The sequence below is a fragment of the Megalops cyprinoides genome, chromosome 24 (assembly GCF_013368585.1).
Source record: "Megalops cyprinoides isolate fMegCyp1 chromosome 24, fMegCyp1.pri, whole genome shotgun sequence".
Classification (NCBI taxonomy): Eukaryota; Metazoa; Chordata; class Actinopteri; order Elopiformes; family Megalopidae; genus Megalops; species Megalops cyprinoides.
Window position 1 is genome coordinate 16659099 of NC_050606.1, and position 18961 is coordinate 16678059.

Below are 18961 nucleotides of genomic sequence, written 5' to 3' on the forward strand. Positions count from 1 at the left end.
GTGTTTGGATGTATCAGCCTCAGCGTTTGCCCGCAGGAGTGTGTGACAGGTCCTTTATCAGAATCAGCTTGTGGAGGGGACAATGGAACGTTAAGTAATGAACCTGTAATTAGCTTTCCGGCTGCTCATCTGGAACCCTTCAGAAACCATGCATATTGAATAAATTAGGAAATCTATATACCAATCTTGACAGTACTTGGCATTTACACTGTTTGCTGTTGCCAAGAACCATAACATTAAATGGACCCAAACAGCTACCTGTAAGTTGTTCACCTTGCCCTCTACTGAGTGAAACATTGTCTAACCCCGAATGTGTCCAGAAACTGAAAACATGTTTTTTTAGTTCATGTTTACTTAATGTTTCCTCTAATTATCATGGCTAATACTGCATGTTTATGTTGATTTTAAGATATGATCAACCTCAGAGGTATCAGCCAGGGCTGAAGAGCAGCAAGCCTCTTGGGTCTTGGCTCCATCGTTCTACCCGTTGGCATCGGTGCATACCTCACGGCAGTCAAAGAGACGGCAGTGACATGGCCCAGAGTCAGGCAGCTCTGAGAATTACCCCCGTATTGGTCACGAGGAGCACCAGACTGAGGGACAGGGGAAAGGAGAATGGCCAGAGAACCAAGAGTACCATTTCCAGCTCGTTCTGCTTGGGTGACACCAGTTTTGAGGGACTCAGAGCTGGAGCAAGCAGCGGCTCCTCAACCGGCCACAGCAGCAGTGCCTTCATGGACTCCCCCTCAGATGACAGCGACTTGTCGGACCAGGAGAAGGCGAGTGCCATGGCCCGAGAGTGGGCGACTCCTGTGGCGCTGAACCTCAGGCCTGAGCCATTTGACAGGGATCCTGACTCAACCAAATATTTAGAATCAGCGGAGGACCAGCACTATCCCGAGGTTCTCCCGGCGCCTTTAAAGCTACTGGACCTGACGCACAACCTGTCCAACAGTGCAGACGATGAGTGGAGGCAGAGTCTACACCTGCAGGATCCTTCCCTAGCTGCTTTCGTCAGCCGCCTGGCAGAGATGGAGAGGCTGCAGGTGGCTACCGTGCAGAAAGAGAGAAGTAAATTTGGTCGGTCTCGACCGGCCACTGCCATTACCATGACGAGAAGTGCCATCCGCCTCAGGAGAGCAGATTTCTTGGCATCCCACCCAGAAAGCCCAGTAACGGAAACAGAACTGGCGGTCGGGTGCTCTTCGGCTCTGTCTGGTTTTGCAGACCTTGCCCTCTCTCATAACCTGACGGCAAGGCGACGGTTAACAACAGCGTGCGCCCCTTCAAAACAGAGCCACAGCATAAAGGGTTCGAACGTCAACCCCACCCTGCCCAGACAGCCCCGTTTGAGCTCTACCAAACTGAACAGGACTTCAAGCTTTCTGTCAGGCCAGTCTAGTCGGGAAGGCTTGTTACTCAAAGCCACACCCTCCTGCAAAGTCAGTAGGCCCAAAGGCCCCAAGAAAGTGACATCAAGGTCAAAGAGAAAACTTTCCTGTTCAGCAAGGAAGCTGACAGCCGGGTCAGACAGAAAGGTGTAAGGTAGCAGAAGTCATTAAGGGTGTCAGTTTTTTGTTCATTAGTGCATGACCAGAATTCAGTAAAAGCTGCCATCGGATCGGTTCTGGGAGTTTGCTGAATCCTATCGTGCCCGCCGGAAGAACCCTAGTGTCACGATTTGCCAGGTTGCAGTGTTGTTATGCATGCAATTTGAGTTACTACACATTGGATGCCACTGTATGGACTGTAATTCATCTTTCACCTGTCAGTTTTAATTGTTGAAGGTCACATTTCATTGATTATGTGTAAAAAGTCAAAAATTCCATTATGTTAATACACATACAAAGCTAACTCAATTATAGCTGGTAATGAATGAAAGACAAAAAAAAAAAAATGAAACTGGACAGTCTTGTCTGCCTGATCTCTACAGTCCCCCTGGTTTGTAAATGTGCATTTTTATATACTGCCAACATGCCTTCTTAGGTTTTACAATTTCATGTGCGAAAATGTAAAATTTGAACGTAAACATCCTGTTCCATCTATGGATGATCCTGTACACTGGCTTGTCTGCATGTCAAAGGCACTGAATTCATAATGGACAGTATGGCAGGCTAGCGTTCACATTTAATGAGAGCCTTCCGTTTCCTGTTAAGATTTTAGGCTGCTCAAGTGTTTGAGTATATCATGCTTGCAATGACTAGAACTGCATCAAAAACAAGCACTATGAGAAAAGGCAAAGTCCCTATGAAGGCCAAAAATGGCAGTAGTCCAAAGGCTGAGAGAGTGGAGAACAGTGTTGAAGTACAGAGACCAGCAGCAATAATAAGACATCACATGGACTGCTTTCAAGAAAAAAATTTATTGTGGAAACATGGCTATCAAGTGATTCTTTTCTTGCAGTTTTTACTTCTGTACAAACATTTCATATTTCTGTTTAAAATAAAGACTGCTCTATTTCCCCTGCTCCACAAACATGTATACGTTTCAATGTTGGGTTATAAGGGAACGCATGATTTCTCGAACAACAGTTATTAAATGACATGCAATACTAAAAAATGCAGTGTATATGTTCAGGCTGAATGGTTCAGTGGGTGCCCCTCTCATTATCCAAACTGCTGGAGTCTTGTCTTTGATACTTTCAAAGGGAGTCAGTAAAATTGCACCTTACCCTGCAAGACAAAAACAGACAACAAAAACCTTTGGTCAAGGAGGAGATCAAAAAATAACTTGGATATAATTGACAAAAAAGAAAGTATTACCTTATTGTTCGTGGTCGGTTTGGCATAGATGCCAATTTACAACTCACATGTTTACAATTGTTCCATAAACTGTATGAATTGTGTTAGTTTCTGAAACATAGTTACATATCTGGATTTTAACATGTAACAAAAAACTTTCAACTGGGGTAGTATTTAACACTCATTGCACAATACGCCATCGACTGATTGTAAACTCATTTTGGCAAGATAACTGCAGGGGCTAGGCTCTACCATGTTCACAGAACAAAGATGAAAGAAAATCAAGCTACGACATCTTCCACACTCAACAGGCTCAACAGAACGCTCTAGAACAGAAACCTTTGTCCAGATGTGGTGCCCTGTGAGGATCTTCTAAGGGACTGCACCTAGAATACAGAAAACACATAAAGGAGCATCTGGACGCATTCGCCTAACAACCATAACTGAACAAAAAAAAATACATGGGTCTAGTGCACCGTGATGCTTGAGGGAAAATGAGTACTTTGGTACTGGTCTGCTTTGTATGGCCAGGTACTTTAAACATTCTTCACCTTGAATACATACATCAAATACAATGTCAAGAGGGGCCCCAAACATATGGACCAGAGCACCATCGAGGGCACAAAGTGCACGACAGGTTACGTACTTAACCTTTATGTTCACCATATGGGACTTGAAGAGATAAGAGTACCCTTTGTGCTCAAACCAGGACAAAGAGGCAGTTACCTATGCCAGAAACATTACAGAAACATGTACCTTTAGCACTTCTGCCGAGACAAAAACCAACCAACCAAGACAACCTTTTTTGAAAAATGCAGTTTTGTGTGATCGTCACATATTAGTTGAACCCAGTCTCGTTGGCCGAATGTACCACCAGGCAAAAAAAAAAATCTGTGAAAAACTAGTGACAGGACCCAGCAGCGTCCGAAATACTACTTCGGCAGCTGACAGAACAAAATGTACTCCCTTTGCATAGAGACCGTGTGTACATTTGGCCACGAGTGGTAGTGAGACAGTTTAACGTCATGACTAGGAGAGGACCTATGGAGAGCATTCTGAATTACTTTCAGCTGCATCTGTGTATGTGTATCTCGCATTTGATCTTTGATCTACACATGCCATCAGAAATGACCTTGTGAAGTAGCTGGAGGTCTTGTCTTTCAAAGCAGAACCAGGCAGAAGTGGACCGCGGACAGAGCCTCCTGGCCCGGAGGCTTAACTTGCCTTCTGCCTCTCTCAGCGACCACGGGGAAGAGTGGGAAAAACATCACAAACAGCAATTAGTGTCAGGCGGAGCACACATGGGATCCATTTTCTCCTGCCATTAATAACACCTCAGCCTAATGTGCACACACAAAAGCTGAAAGAGGCACTGGAGGAGTACATATACGACATTTTGCAAAGTTTTTTGTTTATTACTACTTGGATTAGGCTCTAAATGGAGTTCAGAAGTCTACATGTGTATGAGGTTAAATTTTTCAGAAAGAGAAAAAAAAAAAACGTTAGTGCACAAAAAAAGACCACAGAAATTTCTGAGGGTCTGCAACCATGTTTAGTCCGTTTTTTCCACAAAAACTTTATTTTTACGCTCTTTTGGAGGCATACTGTGAATTTACAATATTTATGCACCGTCCAGTCAACATGCAGGGAAGACTTCTGAGATGACAAGAAGGAAAAAGACAAAGATACAAAGAAAATACTGCATAAACTACACTTTTGGTTTTGCTCTGTTTCTTTTTTTTTTGTCCTAGAATGCCCAGAGATGGTTCGACAGTACAATACAAGGGAAATAGTAAAGAAGCAATTACCGCTTGTAACAAGCAGAAGCAAAGATCAGAGCAGGAATATCCCTGTATCAAAAGACAACATGATCACAAACATGAAAATCATATGGGACAAAACCAGAAAAGTTTAAATGGCGTTTTTTTTTTTTTTTTACCAAAAAAAGCGCACACTAAAAGAATGTTACACAGGACACGCGGTCGGCTGCCTTCTTACGCCCTTACATGCAGTTTCTGAGATCACTTAAGAGAGAAGAGGGGGAAGGGGGAAAATGGCATAGACTACAATTTACCAAGTTGCAAAACAGTTCTGCAAAGTTTCATGAGATTTTATTAATAAAAGAAGCAGTACACTGAAGGTGCCTTCAACCATCAGAGCTTCCCTGATTCCCTCCAACCTCCCCCCGAGTCTGCACACTTAAATGGTTTGCTGGTTTATTTAAATACTTTTTTTTTTTTTAAAGACTTGTGATCGTTTTACTTACAGAATATAATTGACAGGATCTATAAAGCACAAATTGAAAACAAACCATCAGCACATGGGATTTATAAATGAGGGAGACTTCATTTTGTGTGTGTCTGTTTTACACATGCAAGAGGAGCAAATATAGAACAAAAAAAAAATAATTGAAAATAAAAAAAAAAAAAAATAAAAAGCCCAAGAAGCCGGGACCAGGGTTGGGAGTACGAGTGCTTTTGCCAGTGTGCTGGAATGTGCGAGATCACCAGTGAAGTTGATGGGTTTTGGGGAGCTTACCTTCAGTGTACTGAAAGTGGTACACAACCTGCTTTAACAGAGGAGGCAGGCCGTCCCCGCAGGCGGGCTCTAGTTGGACACAAGACCCCCTCTGGCGCAGACCTGCACCACGGACATGCGGCCGGGCCTGCGCACTCACACCTGGGGGAGATGCGGATATAGACAGCATTTACGCTGGCCTGGGCCACACACAGCAACAGCTGCCAAGTCAGCAAGAGACACCGTACATATACACCTGTGCAGAGGTCAATGTGTGGTCTGCAAACTGAAAAAACCAACAGTAACGAAAAAGAAAAAGAAAAAAAAAAAAAAAGAGTAAAAGATGCGTACAATCATCAGAACCTCTTGTTTTGCCCTGCTCTGTGCAGCCTTGGCAAGCTTTGAATGACAATAAACCTTCCCTACAATCTGAACCTGAACTACAAAAACGAAAGTATATGCATTTATATCATCTGACACCAGTCTCTTCCGAGCGCTCAAAAATGAGTGCTTCATAAATCAGAATAAAAAATAAAAAAATGTCACCTAGCACGATAAAGGGAATATTTTCCACTTCTAAAAATTTATTTGGATGGCTTTTAAACGCAAAAGCCAAACCTGCCCATCGAAGCCAGGCTGACGTCAGACCTGTTTCAATTTGTGGGTGTCCTTAAAGTCGTCCGAAAAAGGGGAAAAATGTACATGAATTTCTTGGACCCCTACTCTGATTGTGTAATTAAGTCATAAAAAAAAGACAGGTGTATATGTGCTTTGAAATGATAGTAAAAACAAAAAAAAAAAACATAACATTACTTTTTTAAAAAATGTTTCTTTTGCTAGGTAATGTTGAATCAAAGTCTCTGCAGTTACTAAATAAGGTTTTTTTTTCCTGCCAGACCCATAGTACTTAGTAGCAGTGGTTGTAGAAGCAGTGGGAGGGCTGGTCAGATCTTCTCTTGGATGTAGGGGTGCTGCAAGGCCTGGTTGATGCTGATCCTTTTGGCTGGGTCCAGCATGAGGATCTGGTCCAGCAGGTCTTTGAGCTGGACCACCTTCTTGCGCTGGTCCTCTGGGAGGCGCTGGCAGCCGATCATGTCTGTGAGCAGGTCCTTGGTTGGGTTGATGGTGCTCATCACCGTCACTTTTTCCTGTGGAGGAGGACACAGATGCAAGGAGAAGGGGGGGGGGGGGCATACAGGAGAGATGGGGAAATACTTTAGGCTGCCTTCCAAAACTCTACAAATAAGGTCCAATTCTCTCTCTGTACTTAAACCTGAATTGGGATTTGCACAGTTCTGATTAGTATATGGGTATATGCAAATTTGTCATGAAGTGTCTTGGACATTTAAGCGTCAAACTTTGGCTTATGAACTGGAATGGAGTGACGGAGTCTGTGAAGGTTTGAATAGTAAAATCTGAAATCACTGTGGGGAAAGGAAGTCACAGACCAACAATCAAGATACCACTAAAAGTCAAGCTTTGTTAATCCTTCCACAAAGACGATGCCAATGACAATTTTTTGCCAAAAAAACAAAACACACATACAGAAAAATACAGGCACAGGTTTCTGTACAGGTACAGAAGATGAACCAGTACAAAAGAATGAAGAGATTACATACCCTTTCAGTCACTTTATCTACTTCAATGTACAAGAAGTTCAAGTTCTGATCGAAGTGCTGGTCCTTGAACAGGCCCTTTCGGATCATCTGTAATCAGAAACAGACTCACTCTGACAGCTGTACAGGTGTCCTCAATCAAACGCGCGCCTGCTGTCTGTGGTTTAACGGAGACTCGGAGAGAAGACGACTCGGGGCAGGGACATGAAGCGTGAGTGAGCAGAGCGGGCCTCACCTTGTTGGGCATCTTGCCCTTGAGGTCCATGGCGAGCTTCAGCATGTGGTTGTTGGTCTTGCCGGGGAAGAGGATCTTCCCCGTGTACAGCTCGTAAAGCGTGCAGCCCACTGACCACATGTCGATGCCGTAGTCGTAGGGCTTCCCGATGACTGCGGGGAGAAGGAATGGGCTCAGATCCACCGCACCCACCGAATTAGGCACCCGTTATTGTCCTGAATACCTCACAAAGCGCATGCACGCAAGCCCTCCGTATTTATTCACACCCCAATTAACCAGGCACAAAATCCCTTGAGAATATGGATGAGTTGATCCCTTTTCTAATTAAAACATTTTGAAGTGGTTGACCCTTTTCTGCAATAAACTTCATACGATTTTGCTGTGTGCGATACATTATAATTAAACTGTGATTTTACAGTATTTTTAACAGTTTTTTGAGCAGAGAAAAAGATGATCTTGCCTGACCACACTTCCTCTGTTCATTTCCCACTGCTGGGAGTGTAGCAGAGCTGAAGTGATTAGCTCGTGTGTGTCCTGCGTAAAAAGCCTTAGGTAGCGGGTAGCAGGTAGCCGAGCGGTTTCAGCGGCTACGTCACTCCCCGAGAGACCTGGTTAAGTAGTGTTGTTGCCGACAGGCTAACGGCAATTTGCCTTTAGCTCAACTGGCAACGACGCTGGCTGTAAGGGGTTGGCAGCGAGCAGTGAGAACCTCGGTTTAAAACTCCCTCGCTCGCCGACCCACACCCGTTACAGGAGCTTTTATGTCAGATCAATGAAAATTAAAATTTGGCTCCCAAGTGGATCACAGAGGTGAACAAGTTAATAAATAATACAACAGATTTCCACTAGTTATATTCTGGAAAAAAAAACTGCTAAATCGGATCAGACAGCTGAATAGCAGAAAACGCCCTAGACCAATCAGACAGAAGACCTGCTTACTGATTTCGGGCGCTCTGTAGAACCTGCTGACCAGGTATGGGGTGATGTCGTTGTCCGCTACGTGAGACGCCGATCCGAAATCGCAGAGCTTGAGGATGGTTTTGGACTCGTTCACCTGCGGGAGAGGAGGAGAGGAGGGAGGGAAGTGAGGAAGGGGTTCGACTCTGGCGAGAGCTGTGCTGTGGTGGTGGGTAAAGTCAGGCAGCCGGGGCGCTGGAAGGCTCACCAGGATGTTGTCCGGCTTGATGTCGGCGTGCAGGATGTTGCAGCGTTTGAGCAGCTTGAGGGCCAGGAAGAGCTGCTGGCTGTAGGAGCGCACCGCCTTGATGTGCAGGCCCACGTCCTTACCGTACTTCTTCAGCACCTCCCGCAGGTTCATGCTGAGAGCAGAGGAACAGCCGCGTTAATGCTGAACCACTGCAACACTGCCAGACAGAGGCCTTCCGAACAGCCAACGACGAGCTCACGCTAAATACCGACATGCTGACAAGCAAACTGGAAACACCATACATTCACGACTTAGAGGACAGTGGGACATCTACAACTGGCATTGAGGGAAAAGGGTTTTTTTTCTTCATGAACTGCTTTATTAAATATCCATCTGCATAAACGGACTTGGAAAGTAGATCAATTACAATCGCTCTGAACGACAGCCTCTACGACACAAACGAGTAATATAATCCAGCAGGGAATACTGTACCCTGGACTCCCATCAGTGAAGAGCCTCAGGTCTGAGTTACAGGTGAAATCCACACACCTGCCGGGAGCGGAGGAGGATGGAAGGACATGTGACCGTACCTTAGAGGCTCGAACACCAGGCAGAGGTGCTGTTTGTGGTAGAAGTGCCTGAAGAGCCGCAGGCAGTGGAACTTGTCGTCGGGGTCGGCGTCGTTGAGCTTCTTCAGGAACTCCAGCTCCTTCAGTCCGGTCTTCTGCCTGTGGGCAGCAGCTCTTCCGTCAGCAATGACCGATACACACCCCGGCGTGCCCCTCACACACACACACACTCACACTCACACTCACACACAGCGCTATACACCCCTGCGCGCTTCACACACACTGCTATACACCCCAGCATCTCACACACACTCCTATATACCCCAACACACCTCACTGCTACACACCCCGTGCTCACAGGCAGACGCAATTAGATCCCTACAGAGCTTGGGAGGAAGCCACAATATACCAGACACCTTTCAGAATCCAATGCATGTAAGAGGTAAAACTATGCCACCAGACAGTCTTCCCAGCAGTCTCAGCATATTGTGTGTGTTATGCATGCTGTGTGGTGTGTGTGGCAGGGGCACTCTGTGGTATTTGTAGTGAGTGTGTGTGAATGTGTAAGAGTGTACGTGGTATGGGGTGTGTGTGGTACGTGTACTCTGTGGTATTTGTGTGTGTGTGTGTGTGCGTGCGCACATGTACAGACTGTACGGACTGTACTCGGCGTCTGCTGCACTCACATGAGCTCATTGTTGCGGATGATCTTTACCGCTACCTCCTGGCTGGCGCGGGCCATGTCCCTGGCTCGTATCACGTTGCTGAACACGCCCTGCCCCGTGTAGCCATACACTCCGTACCGCTTGTCCAACATCTCCCCGATATTCACTCCTGCAGGGGGGGGGGAAGCGGCAGAGAGGACAGCTTCATAACTACCCAGGTGAAGGAGCTGTGGCTACAAGCTACACATTCATAAGGTCAGCGAGAACAACACAGACATAAACGTCATACACGTTTTGCGCTGGTCTGGGGCGGCAGTGTAGCATAGTGGTTAAGGAGCAGGACTCATAACTGAAAGGTTGCCGGTTCAGTCCCAGCTGCGACACTGCTGCTGTACCCTTGGGCAAGGTACTTAACCCGCGATATTGACCAGCGATGGTCTTACAGTTGCCTCAGTAAATATCCAGCTCTCTAAAATGGATAACATTGTAAAGAACTGTAACCTATCTAAGTCGCTTTGGATAAAAGCGTCTGCCAAATGAATAAATGTAAATGTAAATGTACTTACGGTAATAGCCTTCCGCGTCGGTCCAGTTGTCCCTGAGATTGGGGTTCTCCTTAAAGTCCTTCCCTATGCCTGCGGCTCGCAGCCTCGCGCTCTGCAGCACAAACAGCGGCCAGTTACCTTCCCACAGCTGCCAATTCGCACCGCAGCACAGAGTAACGGCAGCTGCGACCTTGGATAAAATGCGCTTCAGCACCACACAAGCTGATGCACACAACGCCTCAGGTTCCTCACGACCGTGTAACAACAAAGCAGTTCATTAAAATTCACAGCGCTGCTTATGGAATTCATTACATTTCATTTCGGTTCGGAAACATGTCAGGCAATTGACGTACTGGGCGGGAGCATAATACCTTGTTGTGCACAGCACGCTCTCAGGGCTGTGGATACAGAGGCTGTGAACGTTTAAGAATGATTACGAATGTGGTTGTTAATACTAACGTATTTGAATTAAACACATTAGGAAATCTTCTGCGTGCATTCTTAAAGCACTACTTAAACCTACATGAAATTCCATAAGGTGATGAGTTACTGATTGCATAGAGCGCAACAAATTGGGTACAACCGGAGAAGGAAGAGTAGGTAACCTTTGATATAGCTTTCACTAATTGCGCCTCTGCTTATCTAAAGTGATTTTTACCCTAAACATAGAGAACAAAAATAGCAGTTCTCTCAGATCAGTTGTGTCTGGAGCGCCCAGGGAAAGGCCAGAACAATGAGCTCAAATTACCTGCCGTTCCGACCACATCGCACGGGCACAACGCGACACCAGAGAAGGAAACTCAATCAGTGCTGTGGAGGCGGCCAGGGCGGCGAAACGTTTGGACAGAACCCGGACTGAAGTGACGGGGAGCCAAGCGCGCAGAGCCACGCAACCTTAACGTTCCCCGGCTCCGGTTACGCATCTGGAGCGGGGTAATTCAAGTCGCGGCTGCTACAAGGTCAAAATCCCGTGTAATTGAGTTTGGCTTCTCGGATACTCACATCAAAGTAAGCAGCGAACATGTCGTCCGATTCTGTAAACATATCAGGTGCGGATGGCTTCTTTGGATTAGATCCTGGAAAAAAAAAAGCGAATGGGAAACAGTCAGCCACGAGAAATTGCGTATTACTGGAACAGACTTAAAATATAAGGAACAGACCCTCCAAAACATGAAAAGCATATGTTTGTACACTTTGCTGTAGAAAGAAATAAAAAACCCTAGTGAAATGCCTAATGTGTTCTGCTTGCCAGCCCACATCTCATCATCTTTGGCACATTATTTTTTCATATTTTAATATAAAATGAAATATTGACTGCCATACCCAAGTGCTACAATCGTTATGAATGCCACAGGCTTTCTGTGCCCTGTTGTTGATCACTGAGTTTTGCCACAGGAGTTGTGCTAACTTTAAAGAGCTGTCCGCTCTCCGATGTCCCCCCACGGCACAGTGCTGCCGCAGGTGAGCACAGCAGGACAGCGGCTCTGCTATATGCCCAGTCAATGCCAGGACACCGCACTAACCCACGGGTTCTGGAGTAAGGGAGGGCAATGGGAACTCAGCTGTACATGGCTGCCTACACTCGGCATTCTTATGAAGCCTTACGATAGAGACCTGAAACATTACATATTTATCTGAATACTGCAACAACGAAACATGCCACAGGATGGAAAGGTTTAAAGCTTCAGGATTCTTGCGTCCTGGGCAAAGGCTGATACTTCCACTTAAGGATGAAAACGTTCAAAAACATGTTAGCCAGAATATTAGTGTCCACACTGACACTAATATTCATGCTAGACAGACTGCGCATAGTTTTCGTGGACGGTCTGTAATAACCCCCTGAGGTAGACCTGCCGCTCGACACCAGAACCCACCCTCCCCGGCCCGCCTACCGTCCTTCTCCAAGGCGATGAGGTTGTGTTTGGCCTTGACGTTGGCCTCGAAGGTGTCCACGTTCTCCAGCTCGTACTCCTTGACGTCGGCGGCGGCGCGCTCCAGGATGTCGTCGGGGGAGGGGGAGCGGCTGCGGGGGGTGCTCTGCGGGCTGCTCGGCTCCGAGGGCATCGAAATGTTGCTGTCCTCGTTCACCGCCTTGTACTTCTGCAGGTGGGGGGGGGGGGTGGTCACACACGGTGGGACAGGCACAGGGGTGCACCGAAAAAAAGGAGACAACACTCCCTCAGAACTGACCTGCACGATGGCCAGCCGCTGAAGGCGTCTCTGCTCGATAAGGGCCTCCTCGTCCTCTTCGTCAATGTCGAAGTCCTCCAGCCTGCACAGGAAGCACGAGGAAAAACAAGGCTAGTACACAGGACAACATACGCTACGGAAGATTAAAAAAGGCATTAGAGGGTCGTCTTGAGTTTCAGCTCAAGAGGAGAAGCGTGATGGTGTTCCGGTCATGAGGCCCCGCACGGACGAGGCGCCCCTCCCCACTCACACTTCGTCGTCGGACTCCTCCTGGTCGGCCTTCATGCCCTCCGACAGGCTGCCCTTGAACTTGTCCTCCTTGTCTCTGCTGCGCCTCCTCCGCCGCTCCCGCGAGCCCGAGCGCCGGCGCTGCCGGCGGGCCAGCCTGTCCCGGTCCGGGGACCTGCGGGGGCCGAGAGAGAGAGAGAGAGGGGAGGGTGAAGGCCTGCCCCGCTACCCCAGCCAAAGCCAGGCTGGCTGGAAGGGGACTGGAGGCGATGGGCTGGAGTCCAGCAACTTCACAGTGAAAACACATTTCAGAGAGACATTCTCCAGACTCCCGAGATGTAAACTACTGACTGAAAAACTCTGGGATAAACAACAAACCACAGAGTACATAGCCAATTCCATAACAAGATGCAGAACCTATTCAGTGTGGAATCTTTTCTACTGAAGGCTTCCAGGGCAGTGGCATTCACCGTGAAAGTGAACACCTCTCCTGTCCGCTCTCTTACAGTATCCCAACGGGGATTAAAGGCGGGTGCGTTACGGGGGGACTCCGAGGGCTCCGCCTCCCTCACCTCCGTCGGAGCGGTGACCGGCTGCGCCTCCGCGGGGACCGGGACCTGCGTCTGAGGGGCGAGCGGCTGACCCTCCTCCGAATCGGACTCGAGTCCCTCCGCGCCCCCACGTCGTCCCGTGAGCGCATCCTGTGGAAGGAAAACATGGCCGAAAGGGGGACGGGGAGGATACAGTGATTAGGATAGAAAAAAAACACTTATCTGAGTGCAACACATGTAACACATCGGCCAGTCTATTTCAGCTTAACGGGAGGAATGGAGAGCAGCAAGGACATGAGGGAGACATGGGGAGCCGGCAGCAAAGTACTGCATTCACTTCAGCTTTGCTAAACAAAAAAAAAAAATAACATCCCAGAATGTGACCATAAATGACTGGCAATTAACAACCGGGTCAGACAGAACAGAGCGCATTTATGACAGCTGTTCACATACAGAACTCGAAAGAACACCGCAGACCAAGAGAAAAAACCCGAAGCACTTAGTTTGGATCGAGAAGTCCCGCAGCTCAGACAGAAAACAGCATTTCCTTAGCAACAGCGGGCTACGAACATGACCGCAGCTGCGGAGGTGTTGATTGACGGAAATGACGCCTTGGTGCTCTTAATCCGGACACCCTCTGACCCCATTTCTGTCCCAGCGGAGCGTGAGGAGGGGGCCGACAGCTGTCTGCAGCTGTCCAACTCGCAGAACACACGGTTCCTCTGCACCCTTATGAGTCCGTTTTATCGCCCCCCCTGTCACTCTGACAGTACAAACCTTATGGCCGAAAGATTATCCGCTCAATGTAATATTAATGCGGATTATTTATTTAATCAAATAAGGAAATGCCACTGCTGTATCTTCGAGCCTGATGCGTTGCTGCCCCCTAATAGGAAGGCCTGTAACTCCTGACATAATTTGATGTGAATATAATATTTGCCATTTATGCATAACGAGAGCTCCTCAGATTTGGAGGGTGTTTGTTCTTCAACAAGCGATGGTCCATGTACTGCGGGAGTTCATATATAAAGGTCAGGAATTCAACTGATACAACCATCTTACAGTTATGGATATAAGCAGTTGCATCGACCTGTCAGCCTCTGATGGCTTATATCTGAAACTGCTGATGAAACCACCCAGACTCGTTTCAGGTGAAACAATAACACTACCTGCTATATTATTCTGACACCTTGACAAGCGTGTCCGCAGGTATTGAAAATCAATAAGCTAAGAGTGTCCATCAAGACAGCAACTAGGGAATTCTTTTAACTCCACTACCGGACACCCGACACTGAGGGAATGAACGAGGACAAGCAGGTTAGCGACAGGCAGAGAACAATGAGGTGTGTAAGAGAAGAGGCTGACCACAGACAGGGCCCCCTGCAGTAAGAGCAGCCCTCACCTGACAGGCGAGAGTCGCTGACGCTCTGCCTCCCGCCGCCTGCGCTCCGCGGAGCGGCTGCGCCCCCTTCTGGCGGGAGACCGGTTTCGGGACGGGGAGCGGCTCTGCTTGGACCGCCGGTCGGCGGACTGGGCGTTGGACGAGGGCGGTGGGGAGCGGCGGTCCCGCCGTCGGGGCGAGGAGCTGCGCCTCTGCTGGGGGCTGGGGCCGCGCTTGCGGCTCGGGGAGCGGTTCTCCTTACCCGACGACGTGTCCTTGGAGGGCGATTTGGCCGGCTTCTTGTCCCTGTCCCTATCCCGGTCTCTGTCCCTGTCCTTTTCCCGCTCCCTGTCTTTTTCCCGCTCTGCCTCTGGCCGCTTGGCCCTCCTGTCCTTGGACCGCGACCGGCGGTCCCGCGACCGGCTCCTCCTCTCAGGGGATTTGGACTTGCGGCCGCTGCGCTCGCGGTTGCGGCTCTCTCCGGCCTGCGCCGCCACCGCCGGGGGCGTCGCCCTCTTGCCGGCCCGGCCCCTCTGCTCAGCCTCGCCCGACGGAGACAGCGAGCGGCGGTTCCTTTCGGCAGATGAGCGCCTCCTGCCGGGGGGGGATTTGGATTTCCTGGCCCTGTCTCTGGACCGGTCCGGGCTCCGGGACCGCCTCCTCTCTTTGGACCGGCTCCGGCCTTTCGCCCTCTCCTTGGCTCCCGCCTCCGCATCGCTCCGGCTCCTCTTCTTCTCAGACTTCTGCGACTTCCCACCTCGGTCCTTGGACTTGCTCCGGCTGCGGCGCTTGGACCCTTCCTTCCTGCCGTCGGTGGACTCCCGCCTGGCTTTGGCCTCCTTGCCGGCCGGCGCGCTCCCCTGCCCCTTGGGGGTGAGGGTCTTCCCCACCGCCCCTCTCTGCTGCTCCCCGTTCCGCGCCCTGTCCTGGATCTCGCCCTCCTCCTCCGAGCCCGAGTTGTAGCCCTGCAGGATGAGACCCATGCCTGACTGCACCTTGCCCTCCATCAGCTCGTTGTCCAGCTCGGCCTTGATCAGCGCCCGCTGCTTCTCCAGGTCCTCCAGCACGGCCATGTCGTCGAGCTTGGGCCTCTTGGCCGAGGGCGACGCGCCGTCCTTGCCTGCGGCGGAGCTGTTGGCGGCGATGGCGGCCGAGGAGGTGCTCTCCTTGCGCTTGTGTTTCTTGTGCTTGTGCCGGTGCTTGTGCCGCCGCTCCTTCTCGTCGGGGGACGAGTGCTTGTGTTTCTTGTGTTTGCTGCGGTGCTTGTGTTTCTTCTTCTTGTGTTTGCCGTTGCCGCTGCTGCGCTTGGTATCGCCCTCGGGCTTCGCGGCCCCTTCGTCGTCTTCGTCGTCCTCCTCCTCCTCTCCGGAAATGTCCCCGTTCTCCTCCTCGTTCCCGCTCTTCTCTGAGCTCTCTGCATCTTCTGCCCTGAAAAGACAAGGAAAGAAGTCAGCCCAACTGAAGAGCAGTTAACCAAAGACAAGGTATTTTGATTCCACATACTGCTTTTCCCCTACAGACACTTCTATATCCGCGGCTATGCAGTTTCCATTAGTTACTGACACACCATTTATATTTACAATGCAAGACAATATATCCCCTTCTATTTCCTGAAGACAAATTCGAGTTATTATTCTGTGGATAAGAGTGCCATCACAGAGAGAAGTTCAGCTGGTCCTCTGGGTTTGCTACAAAATCATTTCATCTCTCGCTTATGTGCAACGTATCAAGTCGTGCCCACGAGTTTCTCCAGACGGAGTTACTGCGTGGATGCTGCGCACAAGTACATCCCATCCCATCACTTGCTTGGACAAATCTCTCATATTTTACCACCTAAGGTAATTATATTCGCCGGTTATTGGCTGTCGAATATGTCAAGGGTTTAAAAGTACCTGTTGCTGCTGCCTTGATACCCTACACTGATCTCCGGCTGCTATTCTTCACAAAATATCGGCGTGAGCTTCCAAAACAATTTGATCTAGCTGGCTAGCTAGAGGTAAGAATTGCGTTCAAAAAGACCTGAAAACAATCGAAAGGCTGCGCAGTCAATTAGGCGTGAAACTGCGCGTTACATAATGTTATGTTTATCAGCTAGTCTTACAATGCTAAAACAACATGACAATTAACTGGCCACATCAACAACTCTCTTTGACAAGGTAAGTACTTAGCTTTGATTTTTCACGAAGGTTGCAAGTTACTATATGCATCAAGACACGTGAAATGATTCACACGTTCAAAACACTGGCTAGCCAACCGGCTAGCTACTAACATGCCCCCGGTCCATGTGACGGAACAATAAGATCGCTAGCATCACAGCCCGGCTAAATGCTAAACCAGACGTTTTCGAATTCGAATAATGTTCAATTAGACAGCACCCGAACCAAATGAAATTGTTTAACACACGCAGCTGTACTTGGTTGCGAAATAAAACACGTTAGCCAGCTAGCTGCTAAAAACTGAGCCTGTCGACTTTGTCCAACTTAGCTAACTATGAATTGGCTAACGATAGCCACGGTGTTTGTTATGACTGCAGCGCTCGGCCTTAGCAATATGGACCAGGCAACGAACGAAGACAATGCTGCGTTAGCTAGCCACCTGTCCCCTCCACCCGTAGAGCGCTGTTTGATACCGACCAACTACTGTAGTGCTGAATTGCTATCAGCTAACGATGCCGCTACAATAAGGCGCAACAGTCATCCCCAGGTCTCATGAAACAGACACGTTAGCAGATGGCTACTTAGCTAGGCAGCTAGCTAGACCGCTCGATGTGCTCAGAGGTTAACGTTAGCTAACAGCTGCTAGCTAAAACTCGCATGCTACTAGGTCTAGTCACCCATTTTACTGCAAAAACCATCCTGGGCAGAAAACCCAGCCAATCGCTCGGCATAACGGTACGAATTGTTAGGACAAAGTGTGAAACCGCTCGGAATAAACAGCAATGATGTGATGTTTCTTACTCTCGTTCTTTCCCACTGTCCAAGCTTTTCCCGTCAACCTCCATCTCCGTATCGGCCATTTTCACCGTCTCGCCGTTAGTGATGAACATGCGCAGTCTGTACAGTCTAAGAAAAAAGGAAGGCGCACCACGAAGCAGGGACAGTCAGAATTGTGCGAACTTTTATAAGACACGCAGACAAACCATCCTCTGAAATACGCCGAACGTGCAGGAGATTTGAGAGTTAGTGTGACGGCCATTATGGTTGGTATTGCTGTTTGATTTTTTTCAGAAATGTCGATGCTTGTTTCTGATCATTCCGATGATTAATCTGAGGTGGATGTATTTGTAAAATATCCCCGAGTTGTATATTCAAAGAGAGAGAGAGAAAAAAATCAAATTATTCGAAACCCGGTGGAACACTTGACCGGACGGTTTGAAAAGTATAAGCGGTCCCTAAAGTCAGCATGTAAATGCAGCCAGAAATTTTTATTCAACACAAACTGTTTTCTTTCAGCTTCCTGAAAGTGCGCAGTGGGATGAAACAGAAGAGGCTGGATGAAGCAGACGTGCTTTGTACATTTAATATACGGGTACCTCGCTAGGCAGAAACGTTTGCTTGTATGCTTTGTGCAATAGGTAAGTTCATGATACTGATTAGCTAAAAGCAACGGACAATGCTCATACTGCCTTTGCTTTCGCTAACTATGAGATGCAGCTGACTACCTAAGTGCAGGTAGGATAGTTTGCTAACTGGCGTAATCTCACTGTTTTATCTCTCTCTCTCTCTTACATTCAATGATGCTTTTTTGGTAGGACAGACACAAACAATTTAACAACGATGTGATCAATATTAAATGTTAGTAAAGCTTCAATGTGACGGACATACTTACACATCCACTATATATATATATTCCACACACATGTGCATGACAGTGCTTTTCTTGTATCTTCCTGTTACCATGATGTCAAGTAATGTGAAGAGTGACCAGTGGTGGTTGGCCCCTACCATGTAAAGCTGAAAACTTTTATGGCAGTGTAATTGGATAGTGCCCAGTCCTGGGTATGATTCAGTGCCATGTTTTCATTATATTGCATCCAAAAGCATTTAATATACAAGGGAGCTTTAACTAGTCCTCCTCAGGGGGACCAAGAGTGACATGGGTGAAGTTCCAGCAGTGCCCCCTTTCTTGTGAGCTCTAATCCTGCATGCATGGCATAAAAAACCCATAGGGTAAACCAGTTCCATTTAAACCATGACCAAGTGAGTGTTCACATTCTCTGTTTGTGGTTGTGAACACTCCAGGAGCCAAACAGGGACAGCATCAAGAGCAAGTACTGAAGTATTCCACAACTTCTAGCCAAACTTCACATTCAGTTGGTACCACTGGCAATATTCCTCTTCACCGGCTCAGTGAAGTTACCCCAGGTACTGCACTACCCATATGTTTTTACCTCCCCTCAGATTTAGGATGAGCCCCCTGAAGGATGCTTACCAGGACATCCAACCCGTGACACTGCGTCTCTCGGAGGAGAGCGCCACCTCCAGGCTGTACTGCAGCACTGCAGAGGGCATAGAGGCACGGGTGTCCACCCTGGTCGAGGCCTTTCTGGTGGAAGTGTACCGCTGTCGTGTGTGCC

General features: G+C 48.4%; 1 protein-coding gene and 1 non-coding gene across 3 annotated transcripts; both read right to left on the minus strand.

The window, feature by feature from the left end:
• Positions 1-2343: 2343 nt before the first annotated feature.
• On the minus strand, positions 2344-17409 carry prpf4ba (pre-mRNA processing factor 4Ba). Of its 2 annotated transcripts, XR_005004591.1 has the most exons (16): positions 17343-17409; positions 14407-15813; positions 13026-13154; positions 12476-12628; positions 12226-12307; positions 11928-12135; positions 11038-11111; positions 10057-10147; positions 9512-9659; positions 8847-8984; positions 8275-8428; positions 8049-8163; positions 7110-7261; positions 6878-6964; positions 3081-6406; positions 2344-2672 (listed from the first exon to the last, which is right to left on the minus strand). XR_005004591.1 is itself a non-coding variant. In XM_036518810.1 (15 exons), exons 1-15 carry the CDS (start codon positions 17399-17401, stop codon positions 6203-6205), a joined length of 3201 nt encoding a protein of 1066 aa, XP_036374703.1. In that variant the 5' UTR covers positions 17402-17409; the 3' UTR covers positions 2344-6202. The 2 variants fall into 2 exon arrangements, 1 of the variants encoding a protein (XP_036374703.1); XM_036518810.1 differs by having other exon boundaries at positions 2344-6406.
• LOC118771600 lies at positions 11452-11587 on the minus strand. Its single transcript, XR_005004615.1, has one exon. It is a non-coding gene; the product is annotated as a small nucleolar RNA SNORA49 (small nucleolar RNA).
• Positions 17410-18961: the final 1552 nt, after the last annotated feature.